General features: G+C 34.1%; 1 protein-coding gene across 1 annotated transcript in view; it reads left to right on the top strand.

The window, feature by feature from the left end:
• Positions 1 to 20,872, top strand: part of EYS (eyes shut homolog (Drosophila)) — a 61,091-nt gene extending 40,219 nt beyond the window's left edge. The window contains 1 exon segment of the mRNA XM_004695892.1: positions 20,704 to 20,872. Coding sequence (XP_004695949.1) covers positions 20,704 to 20,872 — 169 coding nt within the window.
• The last annotated feature ends 5,920 nt before the right edge of the window (positions 20,873 to 26,792 follow it).

Here is a 26,792-nt window from a genome sequence, read left to right as displayed (position 1 = left end):
TTTAGGACTTTATAACACTGGACACTGCTATAGGTAAGGTTAATGGCATTTTTAACCTCAGTAACTCCTTGTTTTGCCTGGTTTGTTAAATAAATTCCATTATTGTTGTTCTCTGAACCGAGTAGTCTTGCAATTGCAAGCACAAGTGAAGAACTCAGATGGTGACCAGTAAACAACTTGGAAGTGTCTTTGGCCAGTTTTAGTGCCCGTTGCTATCCCTGTATCACATTCAGTTAGGTATTTTTGTTTTGTTAATAGTTTCTTTCACTTTGCAAACATTTTTTGTTTTTTCAGTTTGATATGAACCCATGTGTTTACATTCTCTTTTGTTTCTTTTTCTGTTGGAGATGAATCCAAAAATATTTCTCTAAAACCAGTGAAGTGGATTGTTCTGGCTCTATTTTCTTCTATGTAACTTATGATTACAGGTTTTAAATCCAAGTCTTCATTCCATTCTAAGTTAATTTTTGTATACTGTGTGAGATAATGTACTATAACTAGTTCATTATTTTGTATATGATATCTCAGTTATGATATTTCAGTTTTTCCAACATTATTTGTTCAAGAGCTTTTTCTTTCTCATATGTTAAGTTCCCATATAAGGGTGGGTTTATGTCTAGCCTTTCACTTCTATTCCATTAGTGTATGTCTGCTTCTTTACAATACCATATTCAATGTTTCCTAGTACTTCATTGATAATTTGAAATCTGAAAGTGTTATACCTCTTCATTGTTGTCAGAATTGTTTTGTTTATTCAGTCTTCTGTTTCTATATCCTTAAAGTATTCCATTGAAACTTTGATATGAAATACATTAATCTGTATTGCTTTGGGTAAGATGGGCATTTTAACAGTGTTAATTCATATGTGAGCAGGAAGTATACTATCCTCTTTTTTATATCTTTTTCATTTAGCAAAGTTTTATAATTGACTATGTATAAGTCCTTCACCCTCTCATTATTTTTTTCTAGATATCTAGTCATTTTATTATGATAATAAATGGAGTTATTTTATTGATTAAGTCCTCTTCTAGTACATCTTTTCTGGATATTAACACTAACATCAATTTTTGTTAACAAAGGAAACATGAGAAAGCTAACACTGACATCATACTCAGTGGCGAAAAGATTAGGTTCTCTTTAAGATTAGGCACAAGACAAGGGTGTCATTTTCATCACTACTATTTAATACTGGAAATATTAGCTACAATGAGATAGAAAAAAAAAAGATATAATAGAAATCCAAAGTGGTAAAGAAGTAAAAATGTTACTGTATTCAATTGGCATGATTATATGACTAGAATACACTAACTACCTAATGACTCTACTAACATACTATTAGACATAATAATTCAGTATAATAAAGTGTCAGGCCTAATATCACCATACAAAAATCAGTTGTTTTATGCACTTAATCATTTTTAATGAAGACATATGCATTCAATGGAAGTAAGTTTATAGGGTAAGAGGATGAGAATACCTGGGTTTATATTGAAAGTCTAATTTTCAAAAGGATATATGATTATGGCAGTAAGAACTTGACATCTGTGATATCACTGTCTAAGGTTCTTGAATTATTTAAGGAGACGGCAAATCAATTTAATTTGATCTCATCAAATTAAAACAAAACATTGATTTCAGCTTACACATTAATTTTTCCTCTGGGTAAAAAATAAGGATTAAAAAAAGTAAATGAAATGAAAACACAAATCTAGGTCTATTTTAAATGAAAATTAAATGTATATTCAAATTTTTAAAGTCATTTGAAATTCTCATGATATAAATTTTCAGAAATACCCTTATAAGGAGCCCTCCCTGGTGGCCTATCTGGTTAAAGCACAGCACTTTGAAACTATCTGCAGCCAGTGCAGCACTAGTTGGAACCCCAGCCAGGGAGGTGACCCACATGGCACAGCAGACCTCTCCTGACCCACTCCCTTCTCCTCTCAGCAGTGTGTATCATCAGTCTGCTGTTCTGCTCCCCACTTTGTCTCTGGTGAATCCTCTCACCCCTGCACCCAGTTCTTGTCTGCATAAATAAATAAGTAAATCTTAAAAGAAAAAGCCTTATAAAGTCAGCATCTCATTAATAACTACTGAAATACTTCTATTGTCTTGTCTTGTCTTTATACAATTTAATGATTGAGTCTCTGAAGTCTGGCCAGATTTTTAGATGTTTCATAGGCAGTGAACCTGATTGATTGTTGCTACCTTCATCTCTAATAGGATGAGTTTGGATAGGATTTAATTATTGTATTTTCCAATTTTGGATTTCTCCAAGTCTAGAACACTAAAAGTGTTGCCCTTGAAAATATGATCTTGTTGAATAACTCTTTCGAATCATATGTCCTTATCATTTGTATTAGATGTCAGATGCACTTAGAGTCCATCAGTCATTCACCGACACCCTGTGCTGCACATGGCAGAAATACCACTTTATAGTGCTTAGTAACTGTTACAACATCAATTTTTCTTTGCTCTTTAAAATACCACCTTCACCTCACTCCAGGACCCTGCATACTGGCCCCTCCAACACTGTGCACTCTGTTATCCCTTCTTCCCTACAATTCTTGATACTGGGAGTGTGCAAGAGAAAGAACATCTCTATACTTTGTATCTTATTTTTTCATACCCTTGAAATTCTTATACAGTCTAAAACATCCTTTTGTGTTAATTATATAAATTTATTTGTTCCTTTATTTGTAGCAACATTAGGTATTGCTACCATATCACACCCATCACCAAATTACTATGTGTTTTTTTATGTATTTTGTTATTTGTGGTAACATTAGATATTACCATAATATCACATTCAGCACCAAATTGTCCCTCATTTTGCTTATAATGCCGGCATATTAATACGAAGCTCTGAAGTTCCCATAGACTACAATATTTTATTAATATATCTAATTGCCTATTTGATATGTATCATTGAATGTTCACTTTAAGGTCAACCTGCCCCCTAACAAATACCTATATTCTTCATTATATCCCTACCTTACCTACTATTAGTCTGTTCTCCTACTTCGTCAAACTAAAAAAAAGTATTTGTCTTTGGTATCACATTTTTCTTATGTTCATTTTAAATCGTTCAGAAAACCCTGTTGTTCATACAAACAATATGTAATTAATGCCTAACAACTTCTGACTACTTCCATTACTAGCAGCTCAGCTCACTAATATTTTTTGAAAGATTTATATTTATTTATAGGAGAACTGAAGTACAGGCCAGACATATAGGGGGTGAGAGGATTCAGCAGAGACACAGTGTGGAGCAGAACAGTCTGCTATGCTGAAATACACTGCTGAGGGGAGCAGCAGGCGAGAAAGGAGAGGTCTGCCACACCATGGGGGTCAGCTCCCTGGCTGGGGACTGAACTCCTGCTGCAGTGTCTGTGGAGAGCTTCATAGTGCTGTGCTTTAACATGTTGCACCATCTGGGAGGGCCCATTTCAGTAATCTTTGGCTTTGTTTGCTGACATATTTTACTGCTTAATCACTCTAATTTTGTATTTGCTTCAATAGCAGTAAGAATGATTGTGTCATGGGTGTTTTGGTGCTAAGAGTGCTATAGTGACTACACTGAGGGGGTATATCTTATACTGTCAAACACTAGCAAGGATAGAAAATGATGATACTTCAATATTTTAAATAAAGTTAAAAATGGAAAGAATGTGAATACAATCATGTAATACTGTTTATCTCTTCTCCGGAGTATCTGCTTCGATCACTGAGAACAAGAGCTTTTAAAATATTGGACAAGGACTGAGACATGGTCTGGCCTCCTTCCATCTCTCCTTCCATCTCTATTCAATTCCTCACCTTTCCCTAATTTGTACCTTATTCTTTTGCAGGCATATTTCCTCCTGGATCTGTATAGGTAGGCATTTTCTTCCCACGTAATTTACAAATGAATGTATCTCCCCACTTAGCACTCCCCATCTTTTCTTCTGCTCTTTTATCCCCCATAACACATGCCATTTTTTAACTTACAATATATTGTAATAATTATTATTATAAGAATACATATTGCTGTTATTATGTTTATTTTCTGTGTTCTACCAGAATAAAAAGCTTAAAAGGATTCATTTTTATATTTTTTATACTCATTTACATCTCTAATGCCTAGAAATCACCTGACACAACTATTAACTTTACAAAAGAAATCTATTCATAAAATTTTGATGAAAAGCTGAATACTTAACATGATAATGCTACTATATTCTATTATTGTTTCCTTTACAAAACTCAGTAATATTTATCTGCCTAAATTTATAATGCTAGAGATTTTAATTAACTTAAAGTTGATTTGGAATATGACATCATTACTGAATGTTTACTTGTTTTCCAGAGGAAATCTGGTGAGATTTTTTTTCCTTTGTATTCTAAATTTTTATTTTTTTTAATATTATTAAAAGCAACTCATGAGAGATAGATAGGAACTTGATGCTGTCAAGTACAAACCCTATGAAAGCTTTATATTTGAATGTTGAAAAATTAATTAAAGTTTAGAAAATTATAAAGTACATTTAACTACATATTTGTCTTTTCATGAATTTAAACTAAAATAATTAGGCATCATTTTTTGAAATTACTGCTTCAACTTACAAAGCTTACTTTGACTTGGTATTGCATTTCCTTTGTTAGTATACCTTGAGCCAGATATAACCTACTAAAATGTACTATTTGAAATGTATGTGATACATACAGGCAGGCACAGTTTGATTTTTTTGTTGTTTTGTTTTGTTTACAACTTGCAGAATTGTTTCCACCTTATAATATCTCACTTACTCTCATATTTAAGGAACAGTTGTTTAGAACAAACTTAAAATACCAGCATATTTGAGGAAGATAACTACTCAGAAGAGGATGGCTGTAGCTAATATTGTATAAAATATATTTTACTGGTCATACTTGTATTCATATTAGCTGATGATAAGCTATATCACTTAAGAAGAATAAGTTGAAGAGAAGAAACCTGTGTTTACAAAAGATATGGAGAAATATCAGCAATTAAATTGACATGATTTTTTGGCAGTGAGATCCTGTTATGGAGGGAACTGAGAAGGTGCATTATAAGATGTAAGAAAGTTAAGAAATAGGAGTGTGGGAGTGACTTCAGACATCAGACTTCAGAAAAGGAAGTCCTAGTCACTATCAACATTGACTTAACAATGACATATGAATGAAAGTACCTTTATGCCAATCCTAGGTACCAATTGAGAAGTTATAGGGGGGCATCCTTGGCACAGAGGAGTTAAGTTTCAGAGCTATCACATTGTTATCACTGCAGCCTGAGTTCAATCCCTGGCCAGGGCTCTAATGCACATAGGTTGTAGCAGACCTCCCCTGTTTCACCTGCTGCTCCCCTCAACAGTGCATTTCAGTACATCTGCCCGTTTTGCTCCCACTCTGTCTCTGGTAATTTTTTTTTACCCTTTCCACCCTACACCATGGCCTACACCCCAGTTCTTTTATGCATAAATAAATATAAATTGGTAATTCTTAGAAATTCCTCCAAGTAATTAATAAAATAAATCATCCAATTAAAAAGGAAAATACTTAAATAGATTTCTCCAAATAAGTTATACAACTAGTCAGTAGATTTTTAAAAGGTCCACAACATTACCAATCATTGGAGAAATGCATGGTAAATCCACAATGGTATATAATTTCTTATTTGTTAGGAGATTATCAAAAGAACAGATGATTACAGGTGTAATCTTGAGGGGATGTGAAGAATTTTGAACCCTTGTACACTGTTGATAAGAAGGTGATAAGGTGCAGATGAAAAACAGATGGATGTTTCTTGAAAAGATAAAAATAAAACTAACATAAGATCCAAAAAGCCGGCTTCTTATTTCTATCCAAAGCAATAGCAGTCATGATTGCAAAGAGAATATTTTCATTACTGTGTTAATTGTATAATTATTCTCAATAGCCAAGGTATGAAATCAGTCTAAATATCTATTAAAAGATGGATGGATTTTAAAAAATGTTATACACAGACATTAGAATGTTCATCAATATTTAAAATAAGGAAACACTGACATACACACTAACATAAATGAACCTTGCAGGCATTATTAGTAAAATAACCTAGTCACAGAATGAGCTATACCACTAGATTTCACCTATATGAACTATTTAAAATAGTCAAGTTCACAGAAACAGTGATTTGAATGGTGGATTTAAAGGACTGGATAGAGGGAAAAGGGGTTTTCCCCAAAGACTGTAAAATTTTATTTGTGCAAAATGTGTAAACTTTAAAGACCCATGTAAAACATAGTATCTGTAGTTAATTATACACTTTAACATTTGTTGACATTAGCTCTGTTTTTAACCACACTTTTGAAAAACATAGGGTACCATCTGTACTGTAATTGTTTCTCTGGCAAGTCAAACAACAAAACTCTGAGTGTTCATCAGATTCTGCGGTCTAATAATTGATAGTGATCTTGTCTACCACATTGATTAGTGAAAAGAAATGCCAGATTTGTGACAGTTGGTGTAGAAAATCATTTCAAGAATGTTGACTTGCACAGTATAAGTTGAATCACTGACTTGAAAAAGGTACAAGAAAAAATTAATAATACTGATGGTTAGTGTAGAACCCAGTGATGATCTCCTGGACTGACATAAGCATTTGCCATTTATAGCTATATCAATTTAAGCAAAATACTCAATTTTCCTATGTCCCAATTTCCTCTTCTGTAGTAGGAATAATACTACTACTTGATAGAGTGGTTTTGAGCATGTAAACAGCTACTTTTGTCAAACTACTAGAACTCTTCTTGACCTGGTAAACACAATGTTACTATAGAATATTACCTAATATCGTCATAACAATCGTTTAAATATTCATTATTTGTATTTTCTTTATTTATAGTCTAGAGTATTTTTCATCATCTTTAAATTATTTTTGTGTTTTGGGAGTTCATCCTAATTACAAAAGAAATTCTTTATCTATGGTATTTCTTAATAGACCATGAAGATTATTCTGTTTGACCTCCCTTGTTAAATATTCAAGTGGCTTCTCACCTCTTTAGGTCTTAAGCTAGTGAGTCACTGATACCAGTCTAAATGATCGGATAGAACAGTAGTTCTGGGACCAGAAAAGTGAACATCCTTAAAGGGACATTTTTATTACTTGACATTTCTCTTTATGTTTAGTGGGGTCATTCTGACAGGGGTCAGGCTTATCTAGTTAGCTTTCTCTTTATATGCAGTTTTATATCCATGACTGCTGAAAATGCTCATAACTCTGCCTCTCTGTTTGTGTGGTGTTTTGTTTATTGTTTAACTATGTATAAGCAGTGGAAGAATTCCAGAGACTGACAGGATAAGCTGTTTTCCAATGTTGTTGAGCCGTAGTGGCTATTAAAAGAGGTCTCTAAGTAGTGTGTTCTGTTTGCACACCATTCTCTGGCCCCAAGTAATTTCTCTTCCAATTAACTATTGCCAGAATTCTTGTGCCAGAACATCTTTTATTTATAGCCGCCATTCCATCTCACTGCCTCTGGAGGGGGATTGATTAACAATGCAGTAAGGTGTCTTTTTGATGCATTTGATAGGTTTTTCTGTCTTTAAGCAGTTTGATCCATCTTGTATTATATCTAACAGAAATTCTTTAGGACTGTGGTTTCTCAATATTGATGCATGCTTGTCTATATTTTATGTTATTTTTTAAATTTAATTCAAGACCTGAAAGTGGAGTTTAAGACAAAGAAGGATTTTATGTCTATGAAGTGATTAGTTCAGCATCTTGTCTCTTTATTTTAATATTTTAAAAGTGAGCATAGTGAGGAAAGAGCATAGGTTTGGCATAATTTCCAGCTCTCTTCATGTTCTGTTTATAATCACGGAAGTAACATGATTCACTAAGTGTTTCAAAAAAATATGTTTGATAGTCACTACTTCATAAAAAAAAAGTGACATTTAAATGAATTAATGTATGTAAAAAACAAAACAAAACTGAAGTAGTGGCCAGAACCCAAAAATCACCATGCATGTGTTGGCATGTAATCAATAAATTTAATCACCAAGTATAAATCATTGAGTATGCCACTGATTATTTCTGAAGTAAAATTATATTAAATTCTTAGCTATGAAATTATTTTTTAAAATTATGAATTTTTTTTACATATTGTATCATGGGAAAATCAGGGTGTTGAAGATGCACTAGTGAAAGAATTCACCAGGACAGAGTGCAAACCAATCTATTGAGCACACTCCTGAGAGTAGCAGCAGGCAGGACAGGAGATATCAGAGATGTTGTGTTCATTGGGGAAGGTCCTGAGGCTCTTTTTATACATAGGCTTTGTAATTCAGGACATCAATGATTTGCTGGGATGTCTACCCTTTGGCATTGACATTTGATACAGAATATGCCCTGACTCTGCTTCCTCATTAGCTCTGCTGCTCTTGGTCCAGATTATCATCTTTTGGGCCAGCTCCCATGCAAACTCTATAGATTTCCTTATCCATTTGTGTCTCCCAAGTTTTCTTGTTGGACAGGATATAGAGACTTCATTTTTTTTGGTAAGCCTCTTTCAAAGACAGTTATATCTTTCTTTATATATATATATATATATATATATATATATATATTACATATTCTTTATACATATATATTTACATATTTTACATATTCTTTATACATACATATATATATATATATACACACACATATTTTTGTGCATTTTTGCATCTCAGTTGCAATCTCCTTGGGTTTCCCATCACCAAATCACCCATGTGAGACTTCATTTTTAATCTTATCAAATGATACCCTGATGTGTATATAACTAGAATTTTTTCTTCAAGGCTTGGTGAGCAAGTTTACAATTCTATTATTAGTATATGAAAAAGCCACTATAAACCACTATCAATAGCAGAGTTTCAGATTTTATTTTTTGGGCTCTCCCTGGTGGAGCAATGGGTTAAAGTGCAGCATTGCAGGTTAACCATGGCCGCTTCAGTGTGAGTTCAATCCCTGGCCCCGGAGGTTACCCACTTGGGTGGCAGACCTCTCTTGACCCACCTGCTGCTCTCCTCAGCAGTGTACTTCATCGATATGCCTTTTCTCCTCCCCACTCTGTCTCTGGTGAATCCTCTCATCATCCCTGCACCTCTGATCTACATCCCAATTCTGTATGCATAAATACATAAATCTTTTAAAAATAAAATAAAATTTTATTTTTCTATCTATATTTATCCATTGGTGTCTCCCAAGTTTGTGTGTGTGTGTGTGTGTATGTGTGTGTGTGTAGAAGAAATAATGTATAGACCAGAGGTGTATGGACAAGAATATTACCAGGGTCAAAGTGGAGAATGGAACAGGTGGATCTTACTGAAGTATAATGCTAAGAGTAATAGCAGGCAACACAGGAGAGGTCTGTTGTCCCATGTGGATCATACTCAGATCTGGTGGTGATGGTGCTGAGACTTAACCCTTAGGCCACCAGAGAGGCTCCTCATTTGTTATTTATAGTACCCTATTCTTTTAATTTGCATTTTATTGTTAACATAGGAAACATGACTTCATTTATGGTTTCTGATCATAAGAGAAATCATGTATGTAAGATAATTTATTTTGGTCTTTCTATAGTCTTCCTAATTGAAAACATGCTACTTTAAAATTTAGAATCTCCTGTTTTCATTCACTTGTTCTTACTGAACATAGTGAAACACATACATAGGCAACCCTTTAGATACTATGGATGAGCTAACAAAAGAGATTGTGAAGCTAGAAGTTTCATCTTTAAATCAGTTAGACTTTATGAATGTGGAAGGAAGTAAGTGTTCAGATAGCTGTGCTTAAATGTTACTTTGCAACAAGGAGAGCTAAAGGCAGGAGCATAGTAACTAAAAGAAAATAAATAAACCAAACCATGCAAGAAATTGAGAACTCATGGGACTTTTCATTTATTCAGAAGGTGTAACAAAAAACATCCCAGGGAATAAAGTAAATCCTAAGAAAGGTCAAATACCTTGGCAAATTCAGAAACCTAGACAGGGAGGAATGTTCCTGAACAGAAATAGTGAAGATTCCAAAGATTACGCATCCTGGAAGCAAACATGAAGATCTTTTGAAGAGTGATAGTATATGGGAGTCTAGAAAACTTTCTGTTTAATGTAACTTTGCTGGAGGATAGTATATTCTGAAGAGGATAACAAACGTCAGTGTTATGTAATTTGTGATTCATGTCAATAACATTATTATCAACTAAAAATATTTTGGAAATGACAATTCAAATGTTTTGTTTAAGAATGCAGACTCATTGAACCACAATTTTTTTGGAAACAAGATTCAACATTCTGTTTTAAGGAGCCCTCCAGTGATTCTATGTCTGGCTAACATTTGATAATCCATGACAAAGACAAACATTTAAGTACAAGAAAGAATGTCTTCCTGTCACATTTAAGAAAGATTACTTTTAATCTGTTACTTGCTTTTTAAATTTTGCACACGGCTTTAATCAGAGGAATGTTCACATGACATGATGCACTTTCCTAAATCATGTAGAATGAGTTTCTAGACCAAATTCAAATATATATGGCTGCAGGGAAGCACCTCCTCATATCAATAAGCTATACTTCAAGACCAATAAGGTGTTCAAAAATTTAACCAATTTTGACACTATCTACTCAAGAGAACATTGTGCTCCACAGGTAAAGAGTATAGACTCCAAGATTGCCCTGCACAGTGGAGGCCAATTATAAACCTTGCTTCTGAAGAACTTGCCACAAATCAAAGGTTACCATGATGCCCTCCTGGGGTTCTTTTAATTTTCTAAAATAGCTCAAAGGGACTCCCTGGTGGACCAACAGGTTAAGTCTCAGCACCATGAAGCTATCCAAAGCCACTGCAGCATGAATTGATCCCCAGCCAGATAGTGAACCACGTGGTACAGCAGACCTCTCCTGTATTGCCTCTTCTGTTCCTCACTCTGTCTTTGATGAATCCTCTCACCCTCTTGTACCTCACCTTGCACCTGTGGCCTGCATCCCAGATCTTGTATGCATAAATAAATCTTTAAAGTAAAATAGCTCAAAGAAATCAAGAAGCCCATTTTACTGTCTAGATTTCTGATTTATTAAGAAAAAATATTAATGTTTACAAATAACCTGTTGAATAAAGAGATTAATAAAATAAAGTGCCTGTTTGTATGGAGCTTGGGACCCGGCAAGGTGGTGTATAAAATAATTCTTATTCCTTGACCTGGAAGTTCTTAGAATCCCTTCCTGTGGATTTCTTCTTCTTTTTAGTCAAAATTTCACTGTAATGTCAAGACTGACTAACTTACTGACTACTGGTGACTGAGTAAACTGCTTTCTTCTCTCTCTTCTCAGAATGAAAACATTGTGCTCCATGTCTAAAGAGCTCCATGGGAAAATTAGGGAATGAGACTGAAAATTCTACTTTCCATTCCATGGTTTACTGGCAAGTTGCTCCCATGCTCAAATGTTTTCCAAAAATCACCTTAAGTAACATAAACCTAGTTATGTCATAAAGGGAATTATTATAATAACAAGATACCTATTTAAAATTTCATGACTGATCCTTTCATGAAGTGAGGAAAAGTGACCAAATATGACAAATTTTTGCTCAGAAAATGGCAAGGATTTGGGAGCTGTGATCCATGAACTGTGGATCGAGATCAAATGCCCTATGATAGATTTTGAATATGTGATAATGAAGATATGATCATGACTCATATTATCCCAACATTGCATTTTGTGATTTCTATAGCTATTCCTCCATTTCTCAGTAATATAGGGATGATTCATTTCTTGAACTATTTTCCATGTGCCTCAGGTATCTTAGCTATGATGATCTTAGTCAATTCAGACTCCTGTAATAAAATGCTAGAGATTAGGTAATTTATGTAGGGGGGCAAAATTGGTTACTCCAAAATAGGTCTCTTCGGTATAAAGTTATTTTATTAGAAGAACTCAAAAAGTGGGTAATGATTGCCCTTTGGTAAGAAACATTACTTGTATGCAGGAAAGTCTTTACATATAAGGGTGTATTTCAACTTTCATTCAGTGGAGAAGACAGCAATTTAAATCTGTGTAATAGCCTTAGTTCTTGTTTACTCTGTCTTTTCTGGTAAATTCCTGAAAATGGCCTGCTCCTCTCTCCACCAACAACACCCTTTGTCTTTAACTGAAATTATTTAAGGAGATGATTTAAGTCACCTCATAGTTTTACTGAGTCTCTGCCATGTATACAGTAAGTACATGTGTTATTATTAAACCTGTTTTCTTCCTTTATAAATTTGACTAAAGTTAGTTTTTATAATTTTCCTGGTTAGAACTGAGAAAGCATAGAGGGAATTGCCTGCCTATGCCCCACAGTATGAGAAATATTTTTTTTTTAAGATTTATTTATTTATGCATATAGAACTGGGGTACAGGACAGAGGTGCAGGAGTGGTGAGAGGATTCATGAGTGACAGAGTGAGGAGCTGAACAGGCAGATTGACGAAGTACACTGCTGAGGGTATCAGTAGGTGGGTTAGGAGAGGTCTTCTGTGCCATGTGGGTCACCTCCCTTGTGCCCTGTGGGTCACCTCCCTTGTGCTGAAGTGGCTGTGACTAGCTTCATAGTGCTGCCTTTTAGCCTGTTTTATCACCGAGGAGGGTCTAAGCAATAATTTCTTTCTCACAGTTCTGTAGTCTGAAAATCAAGATTAGGATACTAGTAAGATGGAGTTCAGTGAAGGCCCTTCTCTAGATTACAGACTGCTGACTCCCTGTATCCACACATGGTTGAATCCTCTGCCCTTTGAGCAGATACATTCTCTTGATTTGTATAAGTCTTTCTACCTTCATTCATGAAGTTATAAAGGCTCCAACTCTTCATAACCTCATCTCCCCAAGGTTGTACCCTATAATGCCTTTATAGTATGTAAAGTGTGTAGGGTTTCAACACATGAGTTTAGGCAAGACACGGATGTTTAATCTATAAATATAAGAGTATAGTGACAACATCCATTTCATAAAATAGCCAGGTTAATACTGGTAAAATGCTTAAGCACTGATTGTTTTTATCAAAGAAATAAAATCAAAATACAAAATAACTATTTTCATATGTTTACATATTTCCACAAATGCTTTCATAATATAATAGTAGATTAGATTTATTCAAGAGTCCATATGGCCAAGAAAGTTTAAAAATATATTATATCGTTCTACAGAGGGGGAAAAAGTGCTGATCACTGTTGTAAATTAAGCTATTAAGTATTCATTTCCTTACAATAATTTATGGTCTCACAACTACTAATTTTATTGGAAGAACAGAGTAATAAGACCCATAATTAGGGATTTAACAAAGTCAGTATTTTTAACTGCTAAAAATTAAATAGCATGAGGATAAGAATATATAAATGGTATTTGATATGGTATGTATACAATGGGTAAATTAAAAGTCTTTTTCTTTACCTGAAATACTGAACTATCAACCATTTGCACCCTTACTTTTTTATTTTTTAAGATTTATTTATTTATCCATACAGAACTGGGGTAAAGGCCAGAGGTGCAGGGGCAGTGAGAGGATTCACCAGAGACAGAGTGGGGAGCAGAACAGGTAGAATGATGAAATACACTGTTGAAGGGAGCAATGGGAGAGACAGGAGAGGTCTGCGGCACCATGTGGGTCACCTCTGGGGCTGGGGATCAAACTTGCATTGGATCAGCTGCTCCTAGCTTGGTTGTGTCCTAATCCATTGAACCCCCAGGGAGGGCCGCGTCCTTACTTTTAAGATAGGTGTTTATTATTTGCATCAAATATCCTCAAGTTTTGAAACAATCTTCATTTTCACAGATCATGAAATCTATAATCAACAAGTCAACAACATAGCTGACTTTTTTCAGTTTTCTTGTGTTTGCTGCCTATTTTCTTTTTCTAGGGCCTGAGTTGAGCTCCTAGCAACCATTTCTTTCTCTTCCCATAGGAATGAAAGGCAAATTACTCTCCTATTTGGCAATGTCTTTGTATTGCCTATCTTGAGTATAATAGCTCCATTCTTACATGAAAGTAGACTAAAATGAAGTTACGTGAATAAAATGTTCAACTAACTGCAGTGCATTATTAAACACAGAACTGCTTTGGAAATTTTTGACACTTCATTAGAGAATTGCCCAAAAGAACTTATTGAAATCACAATAAAAATATAACAAGCTAAAATGATCTTCCATTCATTGTGTGTGTGTGTGTGTGTGTGTGTTTATGGATATGTAAACCATGTTAGAAAAAAAAATGTTTATTTTATGGAGAAGCTCTATTATGATTTCCATCAATGTAAATTTTACTTACATGATTTAATATGATTTCTGCTTAAATATATTCCTCTTAAATTATTTGGGCTATATATGTATAGTGTATATGTGTCACTTCTAGTTCTCTTTTGCTATAAAAATTATACCTGGATATAGTTATTTGTGCTTCACAGTCTCACAATAAAAAAAGTAATATATTATTAAAAATAACACTACCACAATTTTTAAGCCTACTGTAAGACAATGCCATTCTCTGTATTTTTAACCCATTCCTGTTAGGATTACAAATTCTTCATTTGTTCAAGAACTAAATTTTATTAAGTGTTTTGGTGGTGTTTCTTAGCTTCTTATAATATTCTTCCCTTCTCATGTAAATAAATTAGGTGATCCATCATTATAGTATTTTCATAAACTCTCAAATTCCTTACTACTGTTTTTGTTTATTGTATTCCTGCTCTGAAAAATTCTAAACCTATTTAATTTATTTCTATTTCCCTCTACCTGCATATATAGAACCAGCCATGTGTCCTGACTTTATTTTAAAAGCAATTATCTAATCCCATGGAATACCTATACATTTCCTTGAATGCTTAATGTGTTCTTCTAGTATGTGCATATTTTCTCTCCATACCCATAAAAACTGTTTTTTTTTTGTATGTGCACATCTTTCATAATACTCCCCAATGTTGATTTTTTCACAAGTCAATAAAAACTAGAAGCAATCAGAAGATCCTGAGAATCTGCCTGCAAGCCACCAAGCAAATTTGACTCTTTCCTTATCTAATACATTCTTTATTCCTTTTACATTGTTATCTCCTAATCCTACTGTGGAAAGGATCCTACATATCTCTCTAGCCTACTCAGAAAAGACATCTTTCTTGCCTCAGTTTTCAACTCCCTTCCTGTAATATATATTGATATAAAGATCCCCAATGATTAAAAAAAAATGGAATAAATTACCAGTTTAAAACAAAAGCAACTGATTGTTTACAAAGTCACTGATAAACAAACATACCAAGCAAGGATAGATTATAGACCTCCGTGAACCGAGAGGTCTACCCCAAGATTTACAAGTAGTTCTAACAATACATCTCTAAGTCAGTATAAATACAGAAACAGAAATAAGCCAATCTGTGAAATTTTGGGTTCCAGTTCTATGGGGTCCCCATATATGCAGATTTTGGTTGCTTCCAGCAAAGAGTTTACCCAGAGAAGCACCTCTCCCCTTTGGGAAAAGCGAAGTTCTATTCCTGAAACTACCTGATAGCATGCTAGTCTCTGAAACATCACCAGCGTGATTTATATCTTTTCCCCTTTTGTTGCCAATGGAATGCTGTACTTATATTAGTGTAATGTAGACTATTAATATGGTGTACATATATGTGATTGGCTTGATTTTAAAATGAAACCTCTCTCCCAGAATAGAGTGAGCCCACTGAGATCTGAAAACACTATATTTTACAGTGTCCTAATCCGTCCATACCATATTTGTATGCATGCACTTAGAACCTCTACTGCCCCCAATAGTTGCTATTTCATATTGCAGTTTTCCATAACTTGAAACTAAAATCTGTATTTTAATTAATGTTTTATATGCTATCATTTAAATATGAATTGTGGGAATTTTGCTAAAAAATTATATTCTCTTATAGTAGATCTGAAAGGTCACAAATTCTGCATATAATATAGAGTTAGAAAGATAGGTAGTTAGACAGACAGACAGTCAGTCAGTAACTGTGTAGTACCGTGAAACCCTGACTACTAGTTAGGGCTACACTGTGAATAGACAGGTGTAATATACACTTGTCTCATTCCCCTTTGAACTATGCAAAAAGCTTATCCTTCCACCCCAGGAAAAATCTCAGTCACTGAATATTGAAATCCCCATTGCTAATTCCAGCTGTTAATTTGATCTAATCCCTCATCTTATTTTAGCAGTTAGCAGTATTTTAAACACTATATTTTTGAATTTTTTTCTTACTGGACTTTTTTCACAATACACTCTTGTTTCTCTTGCTCAGTCATTCATTTGTTTCTTCTTAATCACTTTCAAGTAGCTCTTCATCTCCATAATTCCTGTACCTAAGATTAAATATCAAAGCTCCCTTCTCTGTCTACATTTATCCCTTCAGAGATCACAACCAATCCCTTGGCTTCAAATATCAGCCATTTTTGAGCCACCCTGGTGGGGCAAGAGGTTGATGCATAGCACCCTGAACTTATCAGCAGCCACTACAGCATGAGTTTGATCCCCTGCCAGGGAGCTCACACAGATGGTCTTGCAGACCTCTCTTGTCTCATCTGCTGCTCTCTTCAGCAATGTTTTTCAGTTAGTCTACCTAATCTGCTCCCTACTGTGTCTCTGGAGTGAATCCTCTCACACCCCGACCTCTGACCTGTACCCCAGTTCTTGTATGCATAAATAAATAAATGCTTTTAAAAACAAATATCATCCATATATTAAGGAATTACAAATATTTTTCACAGACCCTACCTCTAAACTCCAGTTCAATGTAATTAACTACCTCTAAGATATCTTTACATGTATATGTTATAGAAATCTCAAAACTGAATTTATAATTTTCTTCCTTAAGTCTCATGTGCTCAGTTCAGGAAAAAGAAAAGAAAAAAAAAAAACTTTACTTTTCTGCTTGATCCCATCAATGACAATAAACCTAATTGTCTTTATTATTTTTTAACTTCATCAGCAAATCTAGCAGGACTTATCTTCAATGCATATTTAAAGTCTCATCATTTTCACTAGTTTCTTCATTAAGATCTTAACCAAGTCCCCATAATTCCATGTCTGAAACACAACAGTAATTAAAAAAAAAAAAAGCTCAGTTTTCCTTCCCCTTCATCTATAATCTACTTGTTAACTGACCTTTTAAAAATAAATATAACTGTAGCAAATTTCAACACAAGATGTTCCATGGTCTTCTCACAGAACTTAAAGCAAAAGGATTTAAGCGTACATTCCTGAAATAAGATAGTGGCCTGTATCAAAAAGACTAGTGTAGGTGAGGATGTAGAGATCCTTGTGTACTGTTGTTAGGAATGTAGACTGCCCTAATTCTTATGGGAAACAGTATGGGGATTTCTCAAAAACTTAATAAAAGAAATACCACACAATACAGCAATCCCACTTCAAGATATTTATTCAAAGAATATTAAATGCTTAGAACACTATTTTAAAATATATATACAGTCTAGTCTTTATCACAATAGTTTTCTTAGTAATCAAGACATGGAACCAACCGAAGTATCCATCAAAGGACTACTCAATAAAGCTGTAGTACATAAACTGAATGAATTATTCCTGTTATAAACAACATGAATGAAATATGAGGTGATTATAACAAGTAGTATAAGTCAGAATAAGAAGGTAAAATACTGAAGTTTCATTTCTATGTGGTAAATAGAGAAAAATGAACTAGCAAAACACAACAACAACAGCAAAATGTTCATTACCAGAGAAGCAGAAAAAAGAGAGTAGTGGTTAATTTGATAGTGGTGAATGGGAAAAAGGAGGAACTGATGACTTAATCTCAGAAATGAGCATCCTGACGAAAGAAAACCCTAAAATAATATAATAGAGATGCAGATCAGAGTTTATGAACTTTTAGGTGAAATCTCAGATTTCACCCTGAAAAAAATTAGCTGTCAGTAGTCCTGCCTTGCTTTACTTTTCAGAGCAACCTTGAGATCAGAAGAGTGCAGTGCTACTCAGAAAGCTACATTTACCACTGTTTCAAGAGCAAATTCTAAACTCATAAAAGACAAGTACGAAATCCAGAGGAAGCTAAGCTAGTTGAGGAAAAAATAAAATTTCAATATCTTCAGTGGTAATTATTAAACATTTTAGATTTCTTGAAAATTAAGCTCATGATCATCAGTGTAACAATCACACATTTGACTTCAAAATAGTATGTATAGTGATTGGTGTTTTCATGGGTGTATCTCCCTAATAATAAAACAAATGGCATGAACAAATATAAATAAATAAATGGAATCTTGCCTTTTAGAAGATACATTGCAGAAGTATCACCCTTTTTATAATAGACATTCTAAATGTAAGCAGCTAGAACTAGAAGCTGAAAATGAGTGAAAATAGAGTAGGAAAAAAATATATAAGATCTGAAGAAAGATCAAAGGAATAAGGAGAATATTAAACAAGATTGATAACAAAGAGATATCATTCTGAAAACACATGGAGAAAATGTTAAAATTTCTAGAAAATACTAGAAGGGCTTAACAATAAAGCAATTGCAAAAAATAACAAAGTAATAGACAATTTACCAAAAGATTCAGACTAGTATCAAACTTCTATATCAACTGCACTAGGTAGCAGAATAAAACCAACTCCATCTTTCATTCAGCCACTGTTGTTCTGTCTAGAAGGTGTATTCTACAATCAAATCATGTTTTTGTATCTATTTCTTGACTCATTTATTTTTCCTTTGGTAATTCCATTGCATGGATAGGCATGCAATGGAATTAGGAGACAATATAACAAGTGGGAGAAAAAACAAGTTTAAAGAAAGCACATTTTATATATCCATTTATATATTAATGGAATTTCCAGGAGCTGAAAATGGTAGGAGAAAGAGGGATAAAACTATAAAAGGGTAGCATGCAGGAAGTATGTGTGGTGAGGAATAATTAGTGTTTTGGCACAGATGTTGGCTATTTGAAGTTACTGTTGAGGTACACTGACATAGATCCAATAGCACACGTGTATTAATGCAATTGTCCTAGTTTCCATATTATATTAGAGATAAAAGAGGCAGCCATGTCTGAAGTTGCTCAGAACTGTCTTTGCAACTCTTTGCAGCATTTCAAAATAAATGCTAAATAATGTGTATTTCACAGTTCACTCATTTTACCCAGTAGATTACTTTGGAAGCTGCCAGAACAGATATCCACAAGGAATATATTTATATATTTGGGGAATTCGATGGTTGTAGAAGAAGCCAAACATGTATTTTATTTATTTTGACTTTTTATTTTCTACATAAAATATAAAGGTTTCCAGGATGTGGACTTAGGACCATAGGAGAATTTTTCTTTGGGTAAAGGAAATGTGCTACAACTGGGTAGTGTTGTTTGTGAATCCCACTCTGTGTCTTTCTAAAATATATTGAATTACATAGTTGGTTTAGATGAATCCTATGGTATATAAATTATACATAAATTTCATATAAATTATGGTATATAAATTACACCTGTTAAAAACACTTAATTCTAGAGATTTGTTTTCTCTGAATTTTGCTACATATCTATGTTCATTTTCTTCTATTTCTTTGGTCTTCTAAGGTCTGTTCTACAAAGACTCAACAGAAATTATTTTTCTCTCTTTTTGAGAAGAAAGAATTTGCCAGAATAAAAGTTCTGCTTACATTTGTGAATGTCTAGAAACATTTTCGGTCAAAACCATGACATTGGACCTCCCTGGTGGCACAAGTGATTAGGTCTCAACACAATGAAGCTATCTATAGCCACTGCATCCCTGGCCAGGGAGGTGACCCACATGCCACAGCAGACCTCTCCTGTGATGCCCTCTGCTCACTTCAGCAGTGTATTTTAGTAGATTAGCCTGTTCTGTTACCCTCACATACACCCCCCACTTATCTCTGGCCTTTACCCCAGTCTTTGGATGTATAAATGAAATAAATCTTAAAAAAAAAAAAACCACAAAACTGCTGCCAATGTGTTCTCATCAATCCCCCATCATCACGGTGCTGACTATGTTGATATTCCAAATGTAAGTCTCTATCTAAACTATAGGACAGTGGTTTTCAAAGAATTGTTGCTATTAAAACACTTTCAAAATTCAAACAACATTCTCATTAACAATTTAAGCTTTTCAGACTCAGAATGTCAAAAACGCAACTTGTTTGTGGTCATCTTAAATAGAAACTCCCATTTCAAAAATCTTTTCTTTTTCGATGGCATTTTCCCTGTAAACAATACAATACTGTAAAATTCGAGTCATTGTTTTTTCTTTTATTCTTTGAATATTTTTATACTGTAAACCTTTTTTAAAAAAATATTTATTTATTTATGCATATAGAACTGGGGTACAGGCGAGAGGTGCAGTGGCGGTGAGAGGATTCAACAGGGACAGAGTGGGGAACAAAACAGACCCACTGATGAAGTACACTGCTGAGGGGAGCAGTGGGTGGGTCAGGAGGGGTCTGCTGCACCATGTGGATCACCTCTGGGGTGGGGATGGAACTCGCGCTGAAGTGGTTTTAGCTTCTTAGTGCTGTGTTTTAACCGGCTGCACCACCAGGGAGGGCCCTACTTCAAACCTTTTCATTAATAGGACTACGAAATAATTCACTGTCATACATCAAAGCCTTTTACCTTTAGGAACATTCTTATTTAAATTCCCAATAAAATTCCAAATGTATCTTCAAAGCTTCCTCACTAACATTCTTGGCGGTGACGCAGACAGTGAGCCGGACCCCAGCTGTAGCCCTGCACTGTCCCCGAGTATCTGGACATCCCCACCACATGGCAGCTGGGTTCCACAGCAAGTGCCCCAGCATAATTATACAGCTATTGTGCGACTTTATGCCAAGCCTTGAAAGTCACCAAATATCACCCTCTCCATAGTCACAACTGGTTTACATTCTAGGGGATAACATATAATCCCCACTCTCAATTAGAGATTTGTATTCAAACAGTAGGAAGAATGTGTGAGATGAGAGACGTTGTGACATTTTAAAAAATAGCATCTTCAGCATTGCTGTACAGAAAACTTGCACTACATTCTTATGGGAATCATTTCTGTACTTCTCTAGGAAAGAATGCTTGTATTTATTTTAAATTTCTTTAAAAAATCTATTTTTTTCAAAGATGAATTTATTTAGGCTTACATAACTGGGGTACAGGTCAAAGGTGTGGTGAGTGAGAGGACTCACTACAGATAGAGTGGGGAGCAGAACAGGCAGATTGACAAATTGCTGAGAGTAGCAGTGGGTGGGCCAGAAGAGTTCTGCCATGCCATGTGGGTCAGCTCCCTGGCCAGGGATAGAACTCATGCTGCACTGGTTTAGGAGAGCTTCAGAGCTTCATAATGCAGTGCTTTAATCCGTTGTGCTACCAGAGAAAGCCCTAAAAATGTAGTTATTATTTTTTTTCTCTAGGATGTTATATATAACTGTTCATCTGTATGCACAGACAAGTTTTGTAAAAGACTCCGAACACCACTTGAGTCATTTATTGCAAGAATGCCACCTGTTTGAAAAGTGGGAAAGATTATCATTGCAGGTATAGTTAGTTCACCTCCTGTTTTTAAAGCAAAGTTTAAAGTTATGTGGACAAAAATAAAATGATGTTTATGTTTTATGTTTAAATTTTATTTGCTGCCAGTATTCTATTTGATTTGTGTGATTTTAATATTAGTAGTTTTACATATTTAATTCTCATACATAATTTATGTGTTCAGTTATAAACCATATCTTTTATTTTATAATGGAGGATTCAATTAGGATTGGGATAGTTAAAATAATTCAATGATATTTGAAGATATAGAAAGGCTAGATGAATGTAAGCACTCAGTGGTATTTCTATTGCACACATATAATATTAATATATTTTTGACAGTTTAGGGAAGCCATCCTCTCCTACAGTTCACATACCACATCTGGCAACTTTTAATTAGGGTTTTTAAGCAAACTTTTAGGAAACAGCTTTATTTAAATGAGAATTAGCTAAAAATTGACCTTTTTTAAGTGACAGAAATGACCTAGTTATCTGGGCCTAAAATTCTAGTCCATTATAAATAGCTTTATAGATACTTTCTCCACCATTAAGAAGTACAGTTTGTACTCTTCATGCTTGCATGACTTTTATCTGGCTGGTAAAGTAAGTTCTGTTGGACATTACCGAAGGGTAGTAAACAGCCTCAAAATTTTAGAATATTCATAAAAGCAGAAAATTAAAAAACTTTGGCACAGGAAAGCTTCACAACACACTAAAATAAGCTTGGAATATGCATAAACAACTTAGATGTACAATGAAGTATATTTTCAAAGGAATTCCCATTTTAGTAATAACTAAATATAAAGCTTAAAAAACATACTCAACTTTTACATCTGGCATTTCAAAAGAGAATGAAGAGAAGCCTCATCATTAAACCTAGATCTTGAAGATCTAACTTATTCAGTCAAACATTTTTTCTTTTAATGTTACATTAGTTCCCAATAAACCCAACTATAATCCTCTAAAATATCTTGAAGACCTTTTTGTTTTATACTTTCTAGATCTTAGCCTATTTATTAGCTCTAGTATATTGGTGAATCTATGTAGAAAAATATTCAACTTTGAAAACTGTGGATAGCAAAATGCATGCTCATCTGTAATATTGATTTCATTTTTGTTTGTTTTCTGGTATGATGCTTTCATTGGCCATTAATAGTGACATTCTGGTAGTCTAGAAGGTTGTTTTTTGTTTATTGTTGTTGTTGTTTTAATTTTATCATCAAGAGTAAAAACAGGTCAGTAGTGGGATTGTCCCAATTCCTGTTTGTTGTTCTATTATTAATTAATAGATTTTACTTTAACATGATGGAAAATCTTTGCTCTGGAAAGATTATTGAACGTGTTTTAGTTAGAATAAAGGTTGTAGAAAATCATTAGGCTTCCCTTGGATGGGTAGAATATGTCAGTTTTAAGAACTTTGAAGTAAATTTACTCATGAAATTAATATAAGACACTATGTGTATTCTAATTTTTAAGATTATCCATATTCTCTAAAAACATGACAAACATTTTATGAATCTCAAATCTACTTAATTAAAAACAGTACCCTTATTTTGGTTAAATTGGGTGCCTGACTGATAGAGCATAAAATATAAACCAGTAATAGGCAAATAAAAAAGAAAATGGCTTCAACAAGGGGGAAGTAAAACATAGCCCAATTTAAATAACAAATGAACACCTTAGCCTTAGAAATCAATGTGTGATAAAATTTGGAACAAAGTAACAGAATATCTAAGACTCAGACCTCCCTACCAATGTTACCAGTGACAGTGACATCACTGACATAATGGAGATGTAACCAACATAAATTATTAAATCATGATGTTTTAAAAAATGGTAAAAAAAGATAGTCTTGGGATTTATTTTTGTTGTCTTATAGTGATATTAAGTGAACACTGATAATAGAAAAATAAAGTCCCTCAACTAGATGTTTTCTGTTAAAAAATATTATCTGTAAATTTCTATTTTAGCGGGTAAGTTTTTCTAAATCAGAAACTTTAGCTTCATTAGATTCTCTCATAGAACTGTTTAAAACACAGATCATTATTCCCTACCCCTAAAGTTTCTAATGTCTGTTAAGTCTGTGGTAGATTTGCAAATGTGCCCTTCTAAGTAATATTAATATAGCTGATCTGAAGACCACATTTTGAGAATTAATAAAGACAAACTGAGCTCAAATAGCTGCAATTCAGGAATCTTTCGGTAATGTGTCTGCTAGCTTAACCATTCATTGCAAACCTAACTTTTACTTTTCTATTCTAAATCTAGGAGAGTGGGGGGAAAAAAGATGGGGAAAGTGTCAAGGAGAATAATAGAGAAGTGATGATGCTATCAGTTTCTCTGCTTGAATGTGTGGATTAGATGTAAGCGCTTATGATTAGATGAGAGAGGGACTCAAACAAATCATGTCCTGAGAGAGACAGTAAAACAATAGGTATGAGTAATTACATGGTGCCTAATGACACAGCAGCACAGCATTAAAAGGTAGTTATTTTTTAATTATGTCTACAAATTAGCATCTTCCTTAAAATCCAGAGGAATGAAAGCTTTCATGCCTGGAAATTTGATATAAAATTTTATTTTTAAGAGCACCAAATCATAGTAGGAAATCATAAGAGGCAGCAGTGCTGGAAGCAGATGGGGCTCAGTGGAATCTGCTGGAGGAAGAATAAGGACAATTGATGTCTTGTAGTCACTAGACAGGTAAAAATAACTTTGGAGATTCTCTAAAATGGCTGAGGGATGTTTTGGTTTTGACCAGTATGTTAGTTAATAATTTGAAAATACAATGGAATTTGTGAGGTACAGTAATTGCAAAACATGAAAGAAATAATTTAGAATACTTGTGAGTTTTAATGCTAAAAGGGAATCTGCTAAGATTTTGGTAGGAAACAGATGGTCCCCTTAGAGTAATTTGAAGGAGTTAAATGAAAAGACTGAAAGGTGTGAGAAGACTTAAGGAAAACCAACAATGTATGATTAATCATCTGGTGACTAGAAACAGTGGGAGCTGTTTCCTTGCCCTATGCTGAAGAAACAGACTGAGAATGCAGCTATTAGCTTTGAAACTAGAGAGAGAGACCTGGAATTATAATATAGAGATCCTAATATGAACTACAAACCAGGGTAGATAAACATAGGTAAGTCAATCTATACCTTAACAGTGAGTGGTGGAGGGACAAATAGCTGAGCTAACTTTCTCACATCTTCTGATATTCTATCCTCACTACAACTCTTAAACTATCATTCTTTTCTGTTCATTAAAATATATTTCTACCCCCTTTGGTTGATCACAGATGATTTTTTTCAAAATATGTTTGATACATTTGTACTTTGATTCTTTTAAGAACTCTCTCAGAAACTCCAAACTTGAGTGACACTTGACCTCCAATTAGTGGTCTTAAAGACAAGTGACATAGTGAAATTCTACAGTGACATCGAAAAACACTGTTTACATCATGTCTTCATGGAGACCACCTTGAAAATATAAAAATTTAACACTATGACAAAGCGAAAATACAAGTAAATGTAGAAATGAGAGACTTAAAATAGCCACTACCATAGCCAACTCTGCATGGAGCAAAGACTACCTCTAAACACCCTGATTTATGTGGCAATAAATTACATATCAGTTTAGTCCATTTGAGTTGGGGTTATATTACTACAACTGAAATACATAGGAAAATTTTGCAAACCACTAATTTCATTCCATCACATATTCTAAGTGCTTAAACTTTGGTCATACTTATAGTCATATTATCATCCAATTTTAGTAATCTATTAAAGTAAAACAAAATATTAGTGCAATAAATCTGTCAAAACTATAAACAATAATTCTGAATTACTTTGAAAATCTACTCTGTAAATAATTTAAGAGACCAAAAGTTCTAATCATTTTTTTAACTTTGTAACATATAGAATATTTTCCAAATTGTTTTTACTTCATTATTTAAATTGTTTAAATAAGTAATTTGGATTTCACTGAAAAAAAAAAAAAATGGAAGGCCTTAATATGAATATAAAATGAAATGACTCATTCATTAAAGACTATTGACTACCTAACCTCCCCAAAAATTTCTCACTGTAATGAGTTCTAGAGCAATAGAAAATAGAAATTTCTAAGAAAAACAATGTCCCTTCCTCTATAAGCTAAAATTCATGTATTTAAGTAGATATTATATTAATGAAATATGTTGTAGATTATTTTTGTATGATCTTGAAAGCAACTATATAGTTAATTACTGTGTAAGAAAGCCAAATATTGTTCGTGCTTATTGGCATTGTCTCAGAGGTGACCAGTAATGATAATATTTAAAGATAATAATTATAATTCTAAAGGGTCAGTGTTTTCTGAAGGACTGTATGTGAGATAAAAATAAGTCGAGAATAACTCCAAAGTAATTTACTCCACTGAGATGATAGATTAGAATTTTCTAAACTGGGGATATCTATGAACAGAGAAAGAGAAAGCAAGAAGTCAGTTTAGAACATGTTAACGTAGAGCCCTCCCTGGTGGCACAGTGGGTAAAGCACAGTACTAAGAAGCTAAAGCCACTTTAGCATGAGTTCAATCCCCAGCCCTGCAGGTGTTCCACATGGTGTAGCAGACCTTTCCTAACCCGCCTGCTGCTCCCCTCAGCAGTATGCTTTGTTAATCTCTCTGTTCTGCTCCCCCACTCTGTCTCTGGTGAATCCTCTCACTGCCCCTCCACCTCTCGCCTGTACCCTACTTCTGTATGCATAAATAAATAATTATTAAAAAAAATAAAACATTAACTTAGATATCTAATATTACTAAGTGAAGACACTATTATAAGGATTCAGGAATGCCTGTTTCCACTTCAGAGGATGACACAACCTATGCAACCTCTGTCGACAGACACCGTACCAATGTAGGGGAAATGCTCAGAAAAATCAGACTTTCCATGCTAATTTACATTATGACCTCCCTTTTTTGTATAATCCTAATATCAAAATATTCTGAGCAAACTTCAGCTTACAATTGGATTGCCTCAGTCTCATAAGGGTTACCTGGCCCTGATAAGCAAGAACTACACCAGGGTGAGAAATTCCTCTTGAAGTCAAAAGAGATTTGACAACTGGCTGATTAATAAAAGCAAATGGCTGTTACTACAGAGTCTCTCTCACTGCCTGGACTGAGGAAAACCCAAATCTCATCACTCTACCATCTCTCATAGCCTTCTATTCAGTTTCTAAATAACCACAGAAGCTTTCTACCAT

Source organism: Condylura cristata, unplaced genomic scaffold, assembly GCF_000260355.1.
Source record: "Condylura cristata isolate star-nosed mole 26May11 unplaced genomic scaffold, ConCri1.0 scaffold00001, whole genome shotgun sequence".
Classification (NCBI taxonomy): Eukaryota; Metazoa; Chordata; class Mammalia; order Eulipotyphla; family Talpidae; genus Condylura; species Condylura cristata.
This window is presented reverse-complemented; position numbering and strand designations above follow the sequence as displayed.